Raw genomic sequence first — 19,969 nt, forward strand, 5'->3', positions numbered from 1 at the left:
TGTTTCTGTAAATATTTACTGTGTTTTTCTATTTCACTTAATGCCAGCAGTTTTGTACTTTAATAAAATGTTCTATTCCCTCTCTCTCTGCCCCTCTTCTGCTTGTGCCCTGTCTCTCTCTCTCGAAAGTAAATAAACATTTTTAAAAAATTTTAAAAATGTTCTAAACATTGCAAAAAAAAAAAATCACTGCTTCTTCCTTTTTGTAATCTCTTAGTGCTTGACACATAGTTGGCGCCAAAAAAAAAAAAAAAATGATGAATCAAATGAACAAATAGGAGTAGAAGGACTGTGGAGACTCAAAATTATGTTTTGGAAGATAGCTAATGAAAATGTATGTTTAGTTACTTATTAAAACCTCATTTAATTAATAGAAGTAAAGATCAGTATTATCAGATCACATTTTATTTACTTCTGCTTCATATGTAGAACACATTTAATACTATTCTTTGAGGACTGATCTCACCTTTTCGTTGTTCTTTCATCCCTCAGATTCTAGTTTCAGATACCCCTTGACATAACTTTTGAACTATCCGGAAAAATACTGGCCAGGAAAAATGATAAAATTTTTCCTCATGGTGAATAAACAAGGGCAGACCCGACTTTCTAAATACTATGAACATGTGGAGATTAATAAGCGTACACTTCTGGAAACGGAAGTCATAAGGAGCTGTCTCTCCCGATCCAATGAGCAAGTAAGTTTCTGATTCTCTCTTTTATCTCTGTATTCAACTTGTCAATGGCAGGTCTGTTATTACTGAGTCTCGAGGGCCATCGTTTTCTTTGAACTACATTCTTTCCATAGCTATTAGGGAAAATAACAAATGAAGTGACATGAAGACTGAAGCATAGCTCTCTTTATATCCCCTTAAGGAAAATACAAACAAGGAGAACCAGGAAACATCTTGAGTTCTTATTTAGGCCAGCATATTTGTCTCAATGCACTGTGGAAGTGGCAGCTCAAATTTATTCCAGCTAATAGACATATCTTCTTTTTTTTTTGTTCACATGAATTTAGCCCTTACAACTCTCAGGAGTGCCTCTAGCTGGTGGCTTTCTTTAAGCCAAGGGATGAAGGTCAGATGATTGGTATAGAGGTGAGCACTCGAGACAGACTTGGTGCCAGAGGATGACAATATGATCCTCACGTGAAGTGTAATTTTTTTTCTGCTTATCGTTTTTATAAACTTAACACCAACGTAATACTAGAACTAGTGACTTAAAAACAAAACAAATTTGGGGTGCCTGGGTGGCTCAGTTGGTTAAGTGTCTGATTTCAGTTCAGGTCATGATCTCACGGTTCATGGATTAAGCCCCTCGTCGGGCTCTGTGCTGACAGCTCAAAGCCTGGAACCTCCTTCGGATTCTGTGTCTCCCTTTCTCTCTGCCCCTCCCCTACTCGCACTCTGTCTCCTCTCTCTCTCAAAAAAAAAAAATAATAAAAAATAAATAAACTTTAAAAAATAAAATAAAAAAACAACAAATTTGATTGGAACTTGTCTTGTGTTATGATGTAGATGGAGTAAGTGGAAGTTAAAAATTAATAGAAAATAGTAAATCTATCCATTCTGTCAAAATTGAGGTTAAATAAAATCATTAAAATAATAACGAATAGGAATTTTAAAAACTGAGTTCATTTTTACAAAGAAGTTTACTTGGATAATTACTGAATCCAGGTCCTAAGCTTTGAGTCCACTGAAAATCACTGAACAAAGTGCAGCAAAATCAGAAAGCTTGTTTAAATCGCCCATTAATTTTGCCACTTCTCCATTTCACAGCATATGTAGAAAGGCTGCCTGTGGGAACCCCTGCTAAGTCTTAAAATATTAAGGTCCATCTGTGCTCAGAAGTTACATGTTGGAACTGTGTTTCCCTTGGCTTCTAAATTGATTTTCCAGTCTCAACATCTCAGAGTCCTCTTTGAATTACCACTTTGGCCTGCCATGGCACACACCGCCTCATTTAGTTGTCTAAAGGGAACAGAAACTATTAAAGGGCCGTGTTAATAGCCACATACTTTAAGTAAACATAAACAAACTCCAGAAGTATTCCCGTTGAATCTTTCTGCAGAATGCAGGCGCTGCACAATTTCAGGCACTATTTTCACTGATAGGTTACCCTTGGAAATACACGCTTTGGAATGAATATACTGTTACCTAATTTTGAAGCATTCTAAATTATTTTAGATTTTAAAAGGAACTCCCTGGACTTTGGGATAATTAGGCACTGAAGTAACACAATCTCAGCTTAGTTTTTATGTTATCCACAAAGGTACTTCGTTGTTTTGTTGTTGTTGCTGTTGTTTTGTCTTTTTGTTGTTGTTGTTGTTGTTTTATGTCAGAAACTCCTGAGAGGCTTTGAAAAATGTTCTTTAGTTCTTTCAACAAGGATGTATTTCCTTGAAAGATCCAACTGAGCAGAAATCACACTGGCTCTACAGTGAACAAAAGCTGCAGAACAGTCCTGTACTTCTTTTATCATAATTTTATTTCTTTTTTTTTTAATTTGAGAGAGAAAGAGAAAGGGGGAGGGACAGAGAGAGAGAGAGAGAGAGAGAGAGAATCCCAAGCAGGCTCCATGTTCAGCGCACAGCCCGACATGGGGCTTGATCCCACAACCCTCGGATCATGACCTGAGCTGAATTCAAAAGTCAGACGTTCAACTGACTGGGCCACCCAGGTGCCCCTATCCTAATTTTAAATAATAGCCTCAAATGCCTCCATTTTAGATTCTCAAATGACTTTCCTATGGAAGAAATTTCACAATTAAAACTTACCACTTCATCTCCAGGTACACCAAGAGCAATTCGGGCACCAAAAGCGATTATGCCAGTGCAAAAAGCCATACAGTTCATGTTCAATCACATTTGGTCAACCACACCCAACAGTCCAAAGAAAGGGCAACAATGTGCTGTTAGCCTGCTGTCCAATTTCTATCTATCCAGTGCCTTCCCAACACCCTTTGTACAATGGATGTAGGAGAGAGATGAATGGGGAGGGAGTTGTTGTATCCACAAGTCAGTGGTGGTAAACTAGTTATTAACTCCTAGGAAGCAATGTTTACAATGGGAGATTTTGACTATCATCTGCCCCACAAAAGCCAAGATTTTAAACAATTTATAAAAGAGTCTACATTGATTCTTTTCATGGGTCTAGAAAAAAGAAATCAAGATTTTTCTTGATATATACATGTATGTATGCCGTATATATTTGGCTGTTCACTGGCTATTAAATAGGACAAAACTAAATCTCTGATTGCTTCCAAAAGAGCCTAGCGGAAATGGAAAGAAGAAAATCTTTGTCATGTTGTCTTATTTTCATGTTGGGGGCAGTCTGGTACCTTTGCCTGCTGACTTCCACACAGAGCAAAGCAAAGGAATGAGAAGGAGTTCAGGGGGAACCCATGTGGATGCTCAGAGCCTTTTTTTCTAGACCCCTTCTCTGCCTCCCGCTAGAGATGCTTCCATAGTCCCCTGAATATTGTGAAGAGGCAACCAACAAAGATTGTTTAACATTTTTAAATTGTAGATTTCTAGGAATGTGTTGACCCAATACTGAAATCAGAACCTAGAAATTATGCATGCCATTTTGGAGAAATACTTGTTGTCAGGGCACCTGGATGGCTCAGTCATTTGAGCATCCGACTTCAGCTCAGGTCATGATCTCGCGGTTTGTGGGTTCAAGTCCTGAGGCAGGCTCTGTGCTGACAGCTCAGGGCCTGGAGCCTGCTTCGAATTCTGTGTCTCCCTCTCTTTCTGCCCCTCCCCTGCTCATGCTCTGACTCTGTCTCTCAAAAATGAATAAACATTAAAAAAATTAAAAATACTTGTCAACTATAGCAATTAATATCTAATTGTGTTTTTTCTAGTGCTCTTTCATTGAATTTAAGGATTTTAAGCTGATATATCGACAGTATGCAGCTCTCTTCATTGTGGTTGGAGTTAATGACACTGAGGTAAGATAAGAGAGGAGCCTATGGAAAATGCAAGAAAACTAAGAATAATAGTCTGATTTTTATTCCTCCGTAAATTGATATATTCCTCCCTACTTGCCTACCTAAGAATTATCTTGACTCTTGAAGGATCTTGGTTTCTGTCAAGGTTAGGGAAAGCTGTGTGGAAAAGAAATACCTGGGATTTTTCTTGGATTAGATGAGTAGCTTGTGGGGAAGCACAAAACCACAGAATGCCTTCCTCAACCCTAAGCAATACCAATGTCCTACCGTGTTCTTTGTGGCACACTGGGGCAGCTTAGACATGTGTACAGGCCAGTCAGTTGTAGCGTTAAATATAGGCTCATATACAAGAAGCCAGAGCAAATGATAAGTATGGTTGTGTTGTGATTGAATTTCCTCAGATTTAGTTCACCTTTCCAGAAATGTCAGTCCCAGATCAACAGTACCTGTGGCTATTGAATCCTTGAAAAACTGTTTAAGATCTAAAATACTTGGAAATCTCAAGTTGATTATTTTTTTATGTGTGAACCAAACCTTGAGGTAGTTTCCCCATCTTCACAAACAGAAAAGTAGTGGCATGAAGATCCTGAAAAACTGCTTCAGCCGCTTGATGACGAGGTCAGGGAGTAGTGCTCAAAACCCTAAACACTAGACTCGGCCTGGTTTCAGTCCAGCTAAACTCATTATGAACTTAAAATCTTAGAGGTTAAGATTTTTGACATTTCCCCTATCGATAAGCGTCTTTCCAACAAGTGAGTCATAGAACCATTCTGAATATTTGTCAGTGTCCAATTTCCACATGAGCTATACTAAAACTAATTGTACCCTTCCTTTTTTATTTTAGAATGAGATGGCAATTTATGAATTCATCCATAACTTTGTGGAAGTTTTAGATGAATACTTCAGCCGCGTGGTAAGTCTAAAAACTAAAAAAATGGTTTTTGTCTTCAGCCCAACTTCCCAGAAATAGGTCTATATCAAGAACACATGTTAATATAGAACTTCAATGTGCAAAAGTTAAAACTCAAATGAGGCCACATTTTCTTTACCTTTCCTTCTGGCTCATCAAAGTGTTACAAACCTATGTGTGCCTTAGATCTTTATAAAGACTTAGTTCTGCAAGACTGAGAACCTCTTATGTCTTTCTTTTAATTAAGAGACTTTGCTATTTAATTTATTCTCCCTCTCTCTTTTATTTTTATTTTGCTTTCCCTCCTAAGGCACCAGGACCCTTTTTAGTTTAGGAATCATTTCTATCCAAACCCTTGCTTTGATGGTCAAAACCAACTCCCCCTAAGGAACACATGAGTTCCTTCCCCAAAACCCCTTTTTAAAAAAATGAAATGAAACAAAACAAAACAAAACCCCAGCTGTATTGAAATATAATTTACATACCCCAAAACTCACCCATTTAAAGCATGCAGGCCTTTTTGGGCACCTGGCTGGCTCAGCAGGTAGAGCGTGTGACTCTTGATCTCGAGGTTGTGAGTTTGAGCCCCACGTTGGGTGTAGACATTACTTAGAAATAAAATCTTAAAAAATAAATTAAGTAAAATAAAGTTTATAGGTTTTAGTATTTACATGAGTTGTGCAACCACCACACAGTCAATTTTAGAATATTTCCTAACCCCAAATAAACACCATACCTATTAGCATTTCCTTCCCAGTGATCCCCCTCCACCTGCTCCAGGTCTACTTTCTATCTCTATAGGTTTGCCTGTTCTAGACGTTTCATGTAAATGGAATTGTATAATATGTAGTCTTTTGTGACTGTCTTTTTTTACTTAACATAATGTTTTCAAGATTCGTCCATGTTGTAGCAGGTATCAGTACTTCTTTCCTTTTTATTGCCAATTAATATTCTGCTATATGGATATACCACATATTATTTATTTATTCATTAGTCGATGTATATGTGGGTTATTGATACTTTTTGGCTCTTATGAATAATGCAGCTTTGAACATTTGTGTAAATATTTTTGTGTGGCATCATAGTTTTAGTCTACCTAGGAGTGTGATTGCTAGGTGATGTGGTAATTCCATGTTTAACATTTTGACGCACTGCCAAACTGTTTTCCAAAGTGGCCGCATGATTTAAATTCTCTTTAACAGCGGTTGAGGGTTCTAATTTCTCCATGTTCTTACCAAAGTTTGTTATTATCTGTCTTTTTGATTATAGCCATCCTAGTGGGTATGAAGTGGTATAGAGGCCAATCAATGGTGGTTTTGATTTGCATTTGACTACTGGACAACAAACATTGAGGAGCTTTTCATGTGTTTATTGGCCATTTGTATATCTTCTTTGGAGAAAAAGTCTTCAAATCCTTTGCCCATTTTTCGCTTGCACTATTTGTCTTTTTATTGTTGAGTTGTAAGAGTTCTTTCTATATTCAGAATACAAATACAAAAACAAATCTATTTGATTGAACTAACTTGAGTACCTATCAGATATAATTTAAAAATATTTTCTCCCCTTCACTGGCTTTCTTTTCACTTTCTTGATAGTGTTCTTTGAATTACAATAATTTTTAATTTTGATGAAGTACAATTAATTTTTCTTTTGTTGCTTATGTTTTTGGTGTTATGTCTAAAAAGGCTTTGGAGCACCTGGGTGGCTCAGTTGGTTCAGTGTCTGACTCTTGATTTCACCTCAGGTCATGATCTCACAGTTCCCTAATGTCATGAAGATTTACTCCTGTGTCTTTTTTTTTTTTTTTTTTAATTTTTTTTTTTTTCAACGTTTATTTATTTTTGGGACGGAGAGAGACAGAGCATGAACGGGGGAGGGGCAGAGAGAGAGGGAGACACAGAATCGGAAACAGGCTCCAGGCTCCGAGCCATCAGCCCAGAGCCCGACGCAGGGCTCGAACTCACGGACCGCAAGATCCCGACCTGGCTGAAGTCGGACGCTTAACCGACTGCGCCACCCAGGCGCCCCTACTCCTGTGTCTTTTATTAACCCATACACAATTTCTTGTCTTCAGGTTTGTTGAAGCAATAAGTCAGGCAACATTTGCCACCATAATGTCTGTCAAAGTGGCTAGCACCATTCATCTGAAGAGCACTCCTGACAAAGGGACTGATTTTGATATTCTCATCCAACTTACAGTATTTCAGGATGGCCAGTTTAACCTTCTTTCTCTTATGCTTATTCTTCTTGGAAGTGGTGTTTAGACTTCTTCCTTTTCTTAGCACCACACAAAGTCTCAACACAAGATGAAGAGTGGGCTCGTTTTGCAGTTGTAGTCAGAGTATATCCATCTTCCGGTTGCTTCCAGCAAAGATCAGTCTCTAATGACCAGGAATTCCTTCCTTATCCTGAATCTTGGCCTTCACATTTTCTGTTGTATTTGAGGGTTCAGCCTCAAGAGTGATGATCTTCTCCATAAGGGTTTTCACGAAAATCTGCATCCTGGTGGTGGTTCCAGATGGCAGATTGGAAAAGCTTGAGTAATTTTTGTATATGCTATGAAGTGGGGTCTAACTTCATTCTTTTGTATGTGGCTATCCAATTTTCCCAACACCATTGGTTGAAAAGACTGTTCTCCACCGCCCTCTTAGTGAATTGTCTTGCACCCTTGTTAAAAATCAGTTGACCACAAGTGTAAGGATTTACTGGGGCACTTGGGTGGCTCAGTCTTTTGAGCATCTTAGTTTGATTTCAGCTAAGGTCATGATCTCATGGTTCCTGAGATCAAGGCCTGAGTTGGGTTCTGTGCTGACAGTGTGGAGCCTGCTTGGGATTCTCTCTCTCCCTCTCTCTCTGCCCCTCCCCTGCTCATATTCTCTCTCTCTCTCTCTCTCTCTCTCTCTCTCTCTCTCAAAATAAACATTTTCTTAAATTTTTTTTTAATGTTTATTTATTTTTGAGACAGAGAAAGAGCATGAACGGGGGAGGGTCAGAGAGAGAGGGAGACACAGAATCCGAAGCAGGCTCCAGGCTCTGAGCTGTCAGCACAGAGCCCGACGCGGGGCTTGAACTCATAGACCGCGAGATCATGACCTGAGCCGAAGTCGGATGCTTAACCGACTGAGCCACCCAGGCGCCCTGATAAACATTTTTAACCAAAGACCACATGTTAAAAAAAAAAAAAGAATCAGTGAAGATGTTTTACTCTGCTCCCATAGGCCTTCCTGAGCCTTAGTTAGATATTCTTAAGAGGTAGTAGTGGCACAAGCTGAGTTTTCAAAGTTGTTATGTTTCTTTCATTTTGCTTTAAATTTTTTTTTTAAATGTTTATTTATTTTTGAGAGAGAGAGACAGAGCATGAGCATGAGCAGGGGAGGAGCAGAGATAGAGAGGGAGACACAGAATCCAAAGCAGGCTCCAGGCTCTGAGCTGGAAGCACAGAGCTCAATGTGGGGCTCGAACTCACGAACCATGATATCATGACCTGAGCCCAAGTCAGATGCTTAACCAACTGAGCCACCCTGGCAACCTTCTTTCATTTTGCTTTTAAATAAAAGGATTTGAAAGAAACTGTTTCTAGGCTGCTTCTTCCTGAGGCAGTGAGTGAAATCTCCATAATAAGTAATATTGAGTTCACTAAAGCCTGCTAAGGGCAAAACTCATGTTAAGAAGTTATATCTTCAGCCTAACTCCTAATACCAGAATTGTTTGGCAAATTCCTTCTGCATGGGACAATCAACTAGCCTGTCTTCATTGCCTTAGTGCAGTGGTTTTCAAAGTGTTGTTCCCAGCGACATAAACATCACCTGGGAACTTACTAAAAATACAAATTGTGGGCCCACCTCAAACTGTTGAATCAGGAATTCTGGGTTGAGGTTCAGCAATCTGTGTTTTAACAAGCCTTCTGTATGATTCTGATGCATATTTAAATTTGAGACCCACTAACTTAATGCATGAGGCTTACTGTCAGCCACTTCCTCATTCAGGGGTTGGATCTTGGAATTGCCTCGTGGCCTGCAGGATGGCAGTGCATCTAGTTAGGAAGGAAGTAGTGCTGAAGCTGGAAGATGGCAAGGAGTCAGGCCTTTCCAGACTGGCCTTGAGGAGACAGGGGCCACTGAGGCTGGCTTTAAACTCCATGTTTGTATTGACTGCTTGGAGAGGATGCCATAAATCAGCACTGACCAATATAACTTTCTGCAGCAATAGAATTGTTCCATGCGTGTGTTATCCAGTACAGTAGGCACTAGCCATGTATGGCTTTTCAAAACTTGAAATGTGATTACTGTAAAGGAGGAAGTGAGGAATTTAATTTTAATTCATTTAATTTACCACATGATGCTAGTGGTTACCATAGGAGACAGCACAGCTCTAGCTCCTGCTTAATCCTGACAACACTGTCTTACTTACTTATTTATTTTTGAGAGAGAGAGAGAGAGAGAGAGAGAGAGGGAGGGAGAGAGAGGGAGGGGCAGAGAGAGAGGCAGACAGAGGATACCAAGCAGGCTCCACACCATCAGTGCAGAGCCTGAAGCAGGGCTCAACACAGGGCTCGAACTCACGAATAGTGAGATCATGACCTGAGCCAAAATCAGGAGACACTTAACTGACTAAGCCACCCAGGCCCCCCTGACTCCCACTCTCTTAAGACAGATTGGTTTGCAAGTCAGGGTCTGTGATTCAGAGCTGGCCATGTTCAGCCATTTTAAGGCAACACCTATCAAGAAGAATAACATTTTCCAAAAGAGTAATGTTTTAAACCTGGGATGATAAGAGTGAGTACAAGGGCTATCATTGCTAAGGTTTTTGAAATTATTATTATTATTATATTCAGTGACTGAGAATAAATAGCACATTGCTGAATTCTTGCTGTAATTCTGGGAAGAGAGTCAGTGACCACATAAACCACAGAAGTGAAGATTAGAATTTAATGTAAACTGGTGATTACACAGGACTCGGACAGTACTGGGAGATGACTCAGTTTAGGATGACAGTAGCAGAAAGGAGAGAAAAGCGGAGGGAAAAGAATACTATGGGAAAGAAAATAGAATCTGTCCCACTCAAAGAATGCCTTGTCATCTAAGATTTATTTTTAGGTTTGTGAGTTTTAAACATTCTTTCTGAGGCTATTTTTAATCTTAGTTTCCAAATCTTAAATTTGGAGATCAGTCTCATGCTGTCTGGGCTGAAGGAAGCATCTCAGCATCACGTTTCAAAACAAAAAGCCAACCCAGTTAGCTTCAATGGAGGCAGTTTTGCAAGAGAGGACAGTGGCTGTTGAGGTGGGCTCAGCATTTTCAGTCCTTCACTTGACAAACCCGAAGTCCTTCCAGATACAAATTTAACTCTGTTTACTTTTTTCTCCCTCTATGACTTTTATTTTAAATGTTTATTTACTTTTGAGAGAGAGAGCATGAGCAGGGGAGGGACAGAGAGAGAGAGAGAGAGAGAGAGAGAGAGAGAGAGAGAGAAGATCTGAAGAGAGAGCCCAACACAGGGCTCGAACTCCCAGACCGTGAGATCACCACCTGAGTGGAAGTTGAATGCTTGACCAACTGAGCCACCCAAGCACCCCAACTTTTTTATGATATAAACATCTATGATCACTAAAAAAAATTAAAAATACATATAAGCAAAAAGAAAGGGGAGAAGATCATGAGTAAGTTCATGAACTACTGATAGATACTATTAGGTACATTTCCTTTTAGACTTTATGTATCTGTCTATATCCAACTATATCTGTATCTATCTTTACATATACATATATCCATGGGATAATACTGAATATACCGTGTTGTAACTTGCTTTTATTTAACAATGTCAGTACTTATATATCTGTATCCTCATTTGTGGATCTGCTATAATTTATTTAACTAGTCCCCCCTTGATAGATACTTAGCTTGTTTTCAATAATTTGCTACTATAAACAACATTACCCTGAACATCCTATCACACATTGTTATGCTGTTATCTAATTATCTCCTTAGGATAAACTTCTAGAAATAAAACTGATGGATTCAAAGGGTATGCATATTATTAAGGCTTTTGATACACATATCAAATTAGCTACACGTCATCTGAACAGGTTGAGTTAGTCTAGTCCCTCTACCTTTCAAAGATGAATTGTTCTGGTTGGCAAAATTCCTCTAAACTGCAGCCTGTTTTTCTTCTTAAAGAAAGCACAAGCCCAGACTCCGAGCCTTCCTGCTCTCACACTTCTATGTACAGAGGTGCGTCCCCCACCTGCTCCCCGGCTTGTGGCCAGGGCAGCTGCTAACTGCTAAGCGCACGTGTCCCAGGGGCTCATTCTCATCCTTGTACTCTTTTCTCTTTTCCAGAGTGAATTAGATGTATCCTTTTTCAAAGCCATGAGCCAGGTTTTACTCAGTACTTGGCAAAGCACAGGCTAGTCCTGATCAGGTAAGTGCCCTGGGTCAGGAAAACAATTCAGCAGAATCCAGTATGCCGATCATCAACAACCGACAAGGTAGTCAGAGGTATGTAGCAGCTTTGCAGAAACAACCCTGCCCTTTTTTACAAAGATAATTCTTGTTATGATTTTTCTATTTTTCAGACATGGCAATACTATGGTAGTAGTTGATAATAACTGATATATAATAGTGTAACTTCTTTTAAGCATATAGAATAGACCTTTCCAGAATCTAACACAGCCAGAAAGTGCTTGGTCCTCCTAGAGAGAATGGATTTTCATGGCTCCAGGTATAAATCTCCAGAAATCCCCCATGTGATCAGAATAAGGCCTTCAAGGATGATAAAATGGAGGGTTAAAGAAATTGCCTGACGTGTATCCATTTACTTTTATAGCAGAGAAAGCTCTCCTTTTCTTCACTTTCTTCTCCCTTTTAAATCAAAGTATGCCAGGGCCTCCTCAAAGAAATATTATTTGCTTCAAATACTGCAGACCTGTGGATTTCAGCAGGGCCCCCTGGGCTTTGTAAGTACTCTGAGAAGCAAGTGGACTTTTTAAGTTAATTTTTACTACAAAAATCTGCATACCATTTGAAAACAATAAATGAAAGAATCCACTGGGAAAACATCAGGCTTAAATCTAGAATAGTAACATTAAAATAAATATATATTAATTATAACATGTTTATATATCTATATCTATATCTACATAGATATATATATCTATACCACACACATAACCATTAGACTGGTATATTTGGGGGAAATGGCCATTTAGCGTTTACTGTTGATAGAAAATGTCATCATGTTGATGACAAATTGGAGGCTGTATCTGGGAGCCTCTTTAAATTGACTGAGAAAATCTGAGTGCCCTCTAGTGGTGAGTGACCTAAATCTATGCTCCCTTTGACCTAGGACACCCAAGACCAGGCCGTGTATTAAGGTGTTATTTTTATTCAGCATGTTACATTCCATTTTAACTAAGCCCTTTAAAGCAACTCACAATAAATCTCTTCCTCTTGTACAGGGGAATAATAAAAATGCCTTTTGATTTAAAAAATCATCAGGAAGATGGCAAAAGCTGTTAAGACACTTCATTAGGAGTACAGAAACCCGAGTTCTGCTTTCAAACCTGCCACCAAACTATATGTGTTGGACAAGACACATAACCCCTTTATTTCAAAATAAGAGAATTAGGCTAGAAGAGCTTTAATTCCCTCTCGGCCTTAGTATTTGATGTTGCCATGACTCTAAGTGAGCTGAGTTACCTTACACCTAGAACAGGAAGAAAGAGTCTAACTGGTCTAGAAGTTCAGAAAATTAAAGTGAGTCAGATATAACAGAGTACGTATTATAGCTGAACTTGTTGTATTGATGTGTCTTACGTACTAACTACAGGTAGAGACGGGTTTGTCTTTATAACCCTCTGGGGTATAGCCTAGCTCCAAGTCATGAGCTCCACCATTCTTTTTCTTTTCTTTTTTCTTAAAGATTTTATTTTTAAGTAATCTCTATACCCAGAGTCACAACCCTAAGATCAAGAGTCGCATGCTCTTCTGACTAAGCCAGCCAGGTGCCCTGAGCTCCAGCATTCTTGTTCAAATTTAATTTCCACACCAAGGCACACAGTTTGTATTCTTTCCCTCTATTTTACTTAGTTTCATTTTTGCCTTCCCTTCCTTTCTACCTTATTTTTTTTTTAATTGAAATACAATTAACTTACAAGGTTAGTTGCAGATATACCTCTGACTAACTGACATTTTACTGGCCTTAGGACTTACTTGGGCATATCCACCTGAAAGATTAGGAATTTTGTGTCGGTAAGAGAAGGGAACTAAGTCTTTCCAGACCTGGCAGTGTATGCCTTTGCTCCAGGCATAATTTCACATGGACTTCTGGTGGCCTAAAAGTGGAACGGGTAGCAGGGCAGGTAGGATATGAGATACCTGTCTTCTATTAACATTTTTAAAAGATTTCCACCCTCAGCCATCTGGAAAAAAATCTAATTAAAACCCATGCCTTTAGTCTGCCTCATACATAGTTTTTTTTTTGTTTTTTTTTTTTTAACTATCATGGGTCCAGGGAAGACCGCTACATGCCAGTTTCATAACAGTAAGACAAGGGAGCCTGTTGGAGATGCAGCCTCAGTTTCCTGCCCCCTTCTCTGTGCAGGACCATAGGTGTTCTGCATCACCACCCTGGTAGCCTGTAACCAGGAAGCTGCTGAAGCAGCTAACGTTTAGGTCTGCTGTGCCAGGAAAGCTTCCTCAGGCCTTGAAAAGCTGAAAACAAGCAACTTATAATCACTGCAGCCTGGAGCTGGTTCTCCCAACACTCAGAACACCCATCTTTGTGCTCTCTTGGGCTTAAGAAAGCTTTCCTCGTCCGCCCACAGGAAACAGACAGGTTTTTAGGCTTGGCTTTGGTGCAGCACCTGGAGGATGGAAGTCAAAACCTCACGGAATTCCCAAGAAGCCCTTTACTTGCAAGCTTTTCCTCCAGAAGCTTTATCAGCCTGAAGCACCTTAAGAATGGGGCAGCTTTCCAGAATCCACCTGTTTAGACTTTGAGAAATAAAATGCACCATTTGTATACAAGCCCTAGTATGGGCCTGTTCTAGTAGGACTAACATCACAGAACATGACAGATGAGATTTTAAAAAATGACCTAAGCACAAGAAATCAGGACAGAAATTCCGGCTTCTTGAAAACCTTTCCACTAAATGGAAACTGTGTGTTGCATTTAGTGTCAAGAGGGGCAGACTCTTGGGACCAAGCATGTCAGTGACATAAATCATTCACGTGCAGTGCAGAAGTTCCTATACACTCTTCGCGATCTACTCCACCTGCTGGGTTGAAATGTTGGCCAGAGAATTCCTGAGGCCCTGCTTCTTTAGGGAAAGTTTGCCCTATCACTCTAGTAGACTTATTTAAGACTTCCCATTCTGTGAATGAAGATGGTTTTTAGGAATCAACTAATGAGCTTCTCCAGATGTGTTCAGCTATGCAGCCCCAGGTTTGCTGAATTCTCCAGACAAGTGATAATTCAAAGGAGCTGTCTCCACCTGCTTTGGTAAATAGGGAATGGCACCAGTGAACAGTGCTGTGTGGGAGATGCCCAACTCCTCCTCAGTTCAGTGCATACTTACGGCATGTGTGAATGTACAGAAAACCTTAACAGCCTTTTTGGTATTTGGTGCCTTTAAAGAGGCTTAAAGACCTTGGTTTATTTGGGCTAGAGTAGAATCCAGGAGTGCTATCTTTAGACTTCAACAACTAGCATCCCTTTCCTGGGTCCTGTGCTTTAGAGGGCAATACTCTGGCTCTCCTTCAGGAACATCTCTCTCTCCATGGGGTGAGGATGCTTATCCAGAGCCTGCAGGTACCCAATCCACTTCTTGACCACCCTTCAGCTACCTTGGTCCCCAAAACTCACTGGGTACCCATATACCTGAGCTTGCTGCTAGCAGGACTGGTATAGACCTCTCCCCAACCCTTACCCCAGGACTGGCGGGGGTGGGGGTGGGAGGGGGGGCAGGAATGACAGACAACCTGGGATAGTAGCTGGGGAACAGGCTGGAATCCCTATTTATATTGCAGTGCCACCTATACCATAAATACAGGGTAGGCCTAGAATCCAGAATGTTTTTCTTGATTCAAAAATATCTTTTAAATAAATCTTTATTTTCTAAGTCCTTAAAACCCAAAAGCCTGAGCAGTTCTAGAACCTTAAAGCTCACATGGGTGATGTGAAAGTACCTCTTTATTGCAGTTGAGGGTGGGGGAGAAGGAAGGGCTTCCCTGCATCCTGCTTGCACTCTCTGTGACTCAGCTAATTTTCTACCATGGTGCTCCCTGGAGGAATGAAGGCACCCAGGCAGCACTAATCAGCACCACCAAGATTTGCAGTCAGGCCCTGATTAGGGCCCAGAGCCCACTGTGGGCCATCAACCTCTTGTTCCTTCGTTACTATCCTAAAATTACAAACACCTTTAGAGGTCCAGAAACCAGAATAGGGCTTCTCTGATTAGGAGACAATTTCAAACTGATTTAATGAGAAATCACAAAAGCACTTGTTCAACTAGGGGCTTTGGAAATGCTGGTAAGAAGAACAAAGTTCTCCAGGGAATCCCTCCAACACCACAGTGGTAGCTTCTAAATAAACTGAAATTGTCTCCATGTTCTGTCAGAAAGTCACAATAATAAATTAAGTCATTACCAAAAGATTTCTTTTGAGGTATTATGGAGTATGTGATTACATCAGGAATGGCTTGATATTGTCAGATAGGAGTAAACTAGCTCCCCGCTTCCTGAAGGTTACATTTAGAGTCCTAGGATTTGAGTACTTTGGAACTAGAAGAAAACTACACAATCATCAGGTTAAAACCTCATTTTTTAGATGAAAAGGCTGAAGCCCAGAGGGGTTCTGTGACATGTCCCAAAACATAGGGCTACTTTGGGACACAGCTGGTACCAGTCTCTGGGTTTCCAGGGCCCTTGACTCCATGGCTATAAAATTAGAAGATTAAATATGACATTATATATATATATATATATATTTTTTTTTTTTTTTTTTTTTTTTTTTTTTACAAAATTTGTTATCATCTGGAGATTGTGGTGATTTAAGACTTAACAAGGCATTTATATAGTGCCTGTCACCATGCTATCTTGGTGTTGTCAAAGTTTTTCCTGATGTAGGAAAGAAGTTTTGGGGAAACCCTAGTTTTCGGTTGGAGGAGTCGGACATGATGAGGGTATCTGCCGGTCTTCGTAAGAGCGTGCTCTCCAGGAGTGGCGTTCACATTGAGTAATTTCTAAACATCTTTTTTTTTTTTTTTTTCTTTTTAAGGTATGTAAATTGAAAGCAGGGCTGCAAGGGGTGAGAGCTGGCCCGTGGGCTCAGGGAGTATGTCTTTGGGAAGGGGAGGCCCTGAGGGGCAAGGGAGCCAAAACCTTGTCAGCACGAGAGCTGCAGTCAGTGCTGTCATGAGTGAAGAGTCTCAGAATGATGAACAGTCCCCAAGGGAGTCAGCCATTTACTTGGGAAAGGGATGTGAAGGTTCCAGATTAAACAGGTCTGCCCTCCGGACTTCTCCGACTCTCACTAGCCTTCACCGTCTCCTTATTTTCTCTAAGTGCGTTCTCTGCGTCTTTCGATGCCGTATCCATCCGCCACTATACCTGCCCAAGTCTGCCTGCCTACCTTCCGCCCACTCCTTTTGTTCCACGCTTCCGGCTTCCAGCTGTTTGACTCAGAAATAGGGACAGCGGGTTATGAGGGGCAACAGTGTTAGGGGAAAAAACAAGAGAAATGGACAGGCTCATTTGACCCAATGCTGACTTTCATATTTGTGTGATTTTACATAAATCTATATAAATTAAAAAAAAACTACACCTGGATGTCTTGTTGCTCTCAGAATATGAATGGGTCTTTAAGGAAAAACCTATTGAAAACAAACAAAACAAAAAAGATAAATTCCTTTTCAGTGGCCTAATTCACAGGAGGCAATACTAAGCCTAAAAGTGAGCAGCAGACTATATTACCAGTAGAGTATATCCCGGACTGTGCACTGTCGTGAGTCTTCTATAGAATAATATTTGAATTTTTGTAGAAAATGTGAACACAAGGCCCTTCACAGTTTACCTAATTTCATGGGAGACTGAATTAAAATATAAACAGGAAAGCAAGTTTTTTCCCCACCCCACTTAGTTTTTCAACAACTTTGTTAGCTAGGATCTTAAAAAGAAAGAAAGAAAGAGAAACCAAGGAAGACGACAAGGGATCTAAGACCAAAATCTAGAATTATACATTTTAGTTTCTAGGCTGAGTTCTGCCTTAGAATTGCTTTTCAAGTCCCATTTGAATGTATGCTGCTCAGTTTTCTCTTATTAAAGGATAAATAGACCACTACAGTGGTGTTAAATTACCATACTGAAAAAGTGATTTATGATTCAGAGACCAAAATTCCAATGTGGGAACCAGAAACATTTTAATTAGAAAATTGGTTTCAGGTGGCACTAATATTACTGGGGTCCTAAGATGTTCCACTTCAATCCACATTACACATAGAAATTCAGCAAGGCTTTTGGGTCTCAGGATTGGGAAAAAGTGGGGCTTTCTGAATCTGCTCTTTAGGAGGCTGGCTGTAGTTCACATCAGCTCCAACCACAGGGTGTCCACGAGGGGAAACCAAGTGCCTGATGGATCTTTAAGTCAGTCAAGTTCAGTGTAACCCGCAACTAGGACCCTCTTGAAAAAGTCCCTTCTCAGCTCACCACAGTAATAGACCAACAGCCTGGGCCTTTGTCGCTTCATCCTATTTGAGATGTCAGGATTGAAGCATGTTTGCCTATGTTTATTGCCACAGAGCTTTGCATTATAGGGCTTTTTTTTGGTCCCTGCTCACCTGACATGTAGCTCAAATGCCATTATTCTTGGCTTCACCAGTGTGTACAAGTTGCTTATAAACCAAATCAAGATGTAAACAACAGCTGGATTCTTATTTTAAAGGAGTCACATGATTCCAGGTGGAAATCTGCTTTCAGGGTTTTGCCTCACACTGGATTTGGTCTGTGTTTTCCCTATATGGTGCCAGAAAGCTACATGGTTATTAAGGGTTTGAACCAGATACTCAGACAGGCAGTCACATGCCCACGGTACAGGGTGATCTCACTGAACTCATGTTTCTAGGATGTTGGGAAATTCAGACTTGTTGAAAGACTTTGTCTTTACAATGTGAGGATGTCAGTGGTTGATATGATTCAGCAGCAATTCTAATCTGAATTTCAAAACAAGTGGCTTCTTGCTCAAGGGGACATCTGAATTTTAGATCATCTACTTACCAAAGTCTTCAGCTTGATCCCTAAACTAACTCAAATAGACAGATTAAAATTAGATCTCCTCTCTCCAAGAAAATCATCTTGGATGAGTTCACATTTTCAATGCACCAAGGCTTTCATTGCCCTTAATGAAAACAAAAGGGGATTCTGCAGGCCATTTTTCATGCAGCCCCCTGTGCTCCCCAACTCCACTTTGTACTGAGCTGACATTCCCACTTTGGCTTCTAAGTTCTGGCTTCTGGGTCTGATGGATGATGGAGTCAAGGGCCTAGTATTCCAGTCCCAATTTGGTCATGGACAAAGCAATCATCATCTATATAATTGGAAGACATTATTAATAGGTATATCAGAGTAAAGCTTTTTTTTTTTCTTTCTTTTTTTTTTTTCTTTTCTGGGTCATTTAAGGACAGTTCCCATGGGTTCCTGAAAAACAGTTTATTCTGCTAGAGGACTATTTGCATAGAGCTTAATGAGATATTAATGCAGAGCTTAATAGGAACTTAAAAGTCATTCACAGGGTTGTATCATTTTCTGTAGATGTACTTCACTAAACAAATACAATATAGATTTGAACATGTGAAATTATTGAGAAAAAAACCAGGTGGTAACAATTCACTTTACCAAGGTTCACTATTTAATTATGAACTTCCCTAGTGCATTTAAATCACTCCTTTGTTGACTGAAGTTTGTCTATCTGAAACAATGTTTCCATCAGCTGTTTTTTTTTTTTAAGAGACCAGGATCATGTTCTTTAAAGACATGGATTAATAAGCTATTAAAGTATAAAATTCAGAACCATTCAACTATTATCATCATCTCATTGTAGTTCCCATTCTCCTTTCACAAAAGTTCTCTGAAGGGGCTACTGGGAGAAGAACTTGGCTCCTTCCAATTAGCTAGACATTGTAGTCTAACATTTTCGTCTTCCCCCATGTGCTATACTGACTTTCCACTAAGAACATCAGTGGAAGTGGCTCCGTATTTCTCAAATGAGTATTTTTAGAACTGTTCATTTATGCAAGATAGTCTCATGAATTTCAGAATTTTTATCTACTTGGGAATTAAGTCAGCATTGACTTGCTTCCTTCATTCATATCTACTCTTGGTTATTTTTTTCTTCAGTGCGACAGAAAAGATAGCTTAAGACATAAGGTTTTGTAAAAGCATTTGGTTTTGGATGAAGTATTTAGGGCTGAGGGAGGGTATATACTCAGTAGCCTCAGGCCTCTCCTGAGAAGTGTAGAAGCAGAACCATCAAGCCAAAGCTGTGGACGTAAATTCCAGCTCCTGGAAATTACCAGCCATGTGACCTTGGACAATGGCTCTGAGCCTATTTGCTCCATGCAAAATGAGGATAATGTGTAACATTTATACCATAGAGTTGTAGAGAAGACTGAAAAAATTATGTAAAACAACACAATGCCTGGAACATGAGTATTCCATAAATCGTGGCTATTACTGTTGAGGTTATTATTGTCTGGGAAGACAATACTGTTCTTGTCGGGTCACCTTCTTGCCGATGTCACTTACTTTATTCTCTAGTTCATAGTAGATTCACTTTCCCTCTGGCTAAAAGGTATAGCTATTCCATTTCTGTGCACATAGGCCAATTAGCTTAACCAGGATGAAACTGGGTGTGCATGTGTACATTAAGGTAATAATTTCTAAAATAGACACCAATTTTAAATCTAATTTCATAAATTCTGTAAAATAAACAATACTTCATGCTTAGACTAATTTACATGGGAAAAATTATAGGCTAAGTGGTTATTTAGTGTTACATGTTAATGTTAATAACATTTTTGTATCTCTAGAACTAATTTCCTTAATGTGAACT

General features: G+C 39.7%; 1 protein-coding gene and 1 pseudogene across 6 annotated transcripts in view; one reads left to right on the forward strand and one right to left on the reverse strand.

Annotated features, from left to right (window-relative positions):
* AP4S1 (adaptor related protein complex 4 subunit sigma 1) overlaps positions 1-19,969 on the forward strand; it is a 51,125-nt gene that overhangs the window by 30,543 nt on the left and 613 nt on the right. For 3 of the 6 annotated variants that reach the window (XM_045450618.1, XM_045450617.1, XM_045450616.1), the window contains 6 exons: positions 493-695; positions 3,868-3,954; positions 4,799-4,867; positions 11,203-11,214; positions 15,942-16,046; positions 16,142-19,966. In XM_045450618.1, coding sequence (XP_045306574.1) covers positions 558-695; positions 3,868-3,954; positions 4,799-4,867; positions 11,203-11,214; positions 15,942-16,046; positions 16,142-16,282 — 552 coding nt within the window. In that variant the 5' untranslated portion in view covers positions 493-557 and the 3' untranslated portion in view covers positions 16,283-19,966. Of the gene's footprint in view, positions 1-492; positions 696-3,867; positions 3,955-4,798; positions 4,868-11,202; positions 11,285-15,941; positions 16,047-16,141; positions 19,967-19,969 lie in introns of those variants that run through there. The other 3 variants (XM_045450621.1, XM_045450620.1, XM_045450619.1) reach the window with 3 other exon arrangements.
* On the reverse strand, positions 6,901-7,628 carry LOC123583512 (annotated as a pseudogene).

This window comes from Leopardus geoffroyi, chromosome B3 (genome assembly GCF_018350155.1).
Source record: "Leopardus geoffroyi isolate Oge1 chromosome B3, O.geoffroyi_Oge1_pat1.0, whole genome shotgun sequence".
NCBI lineage: Eukaryota > Metazoa > Chordata > Mammalia > Carnivora > Felidae > Leopardus > Leopardus geoffroyi.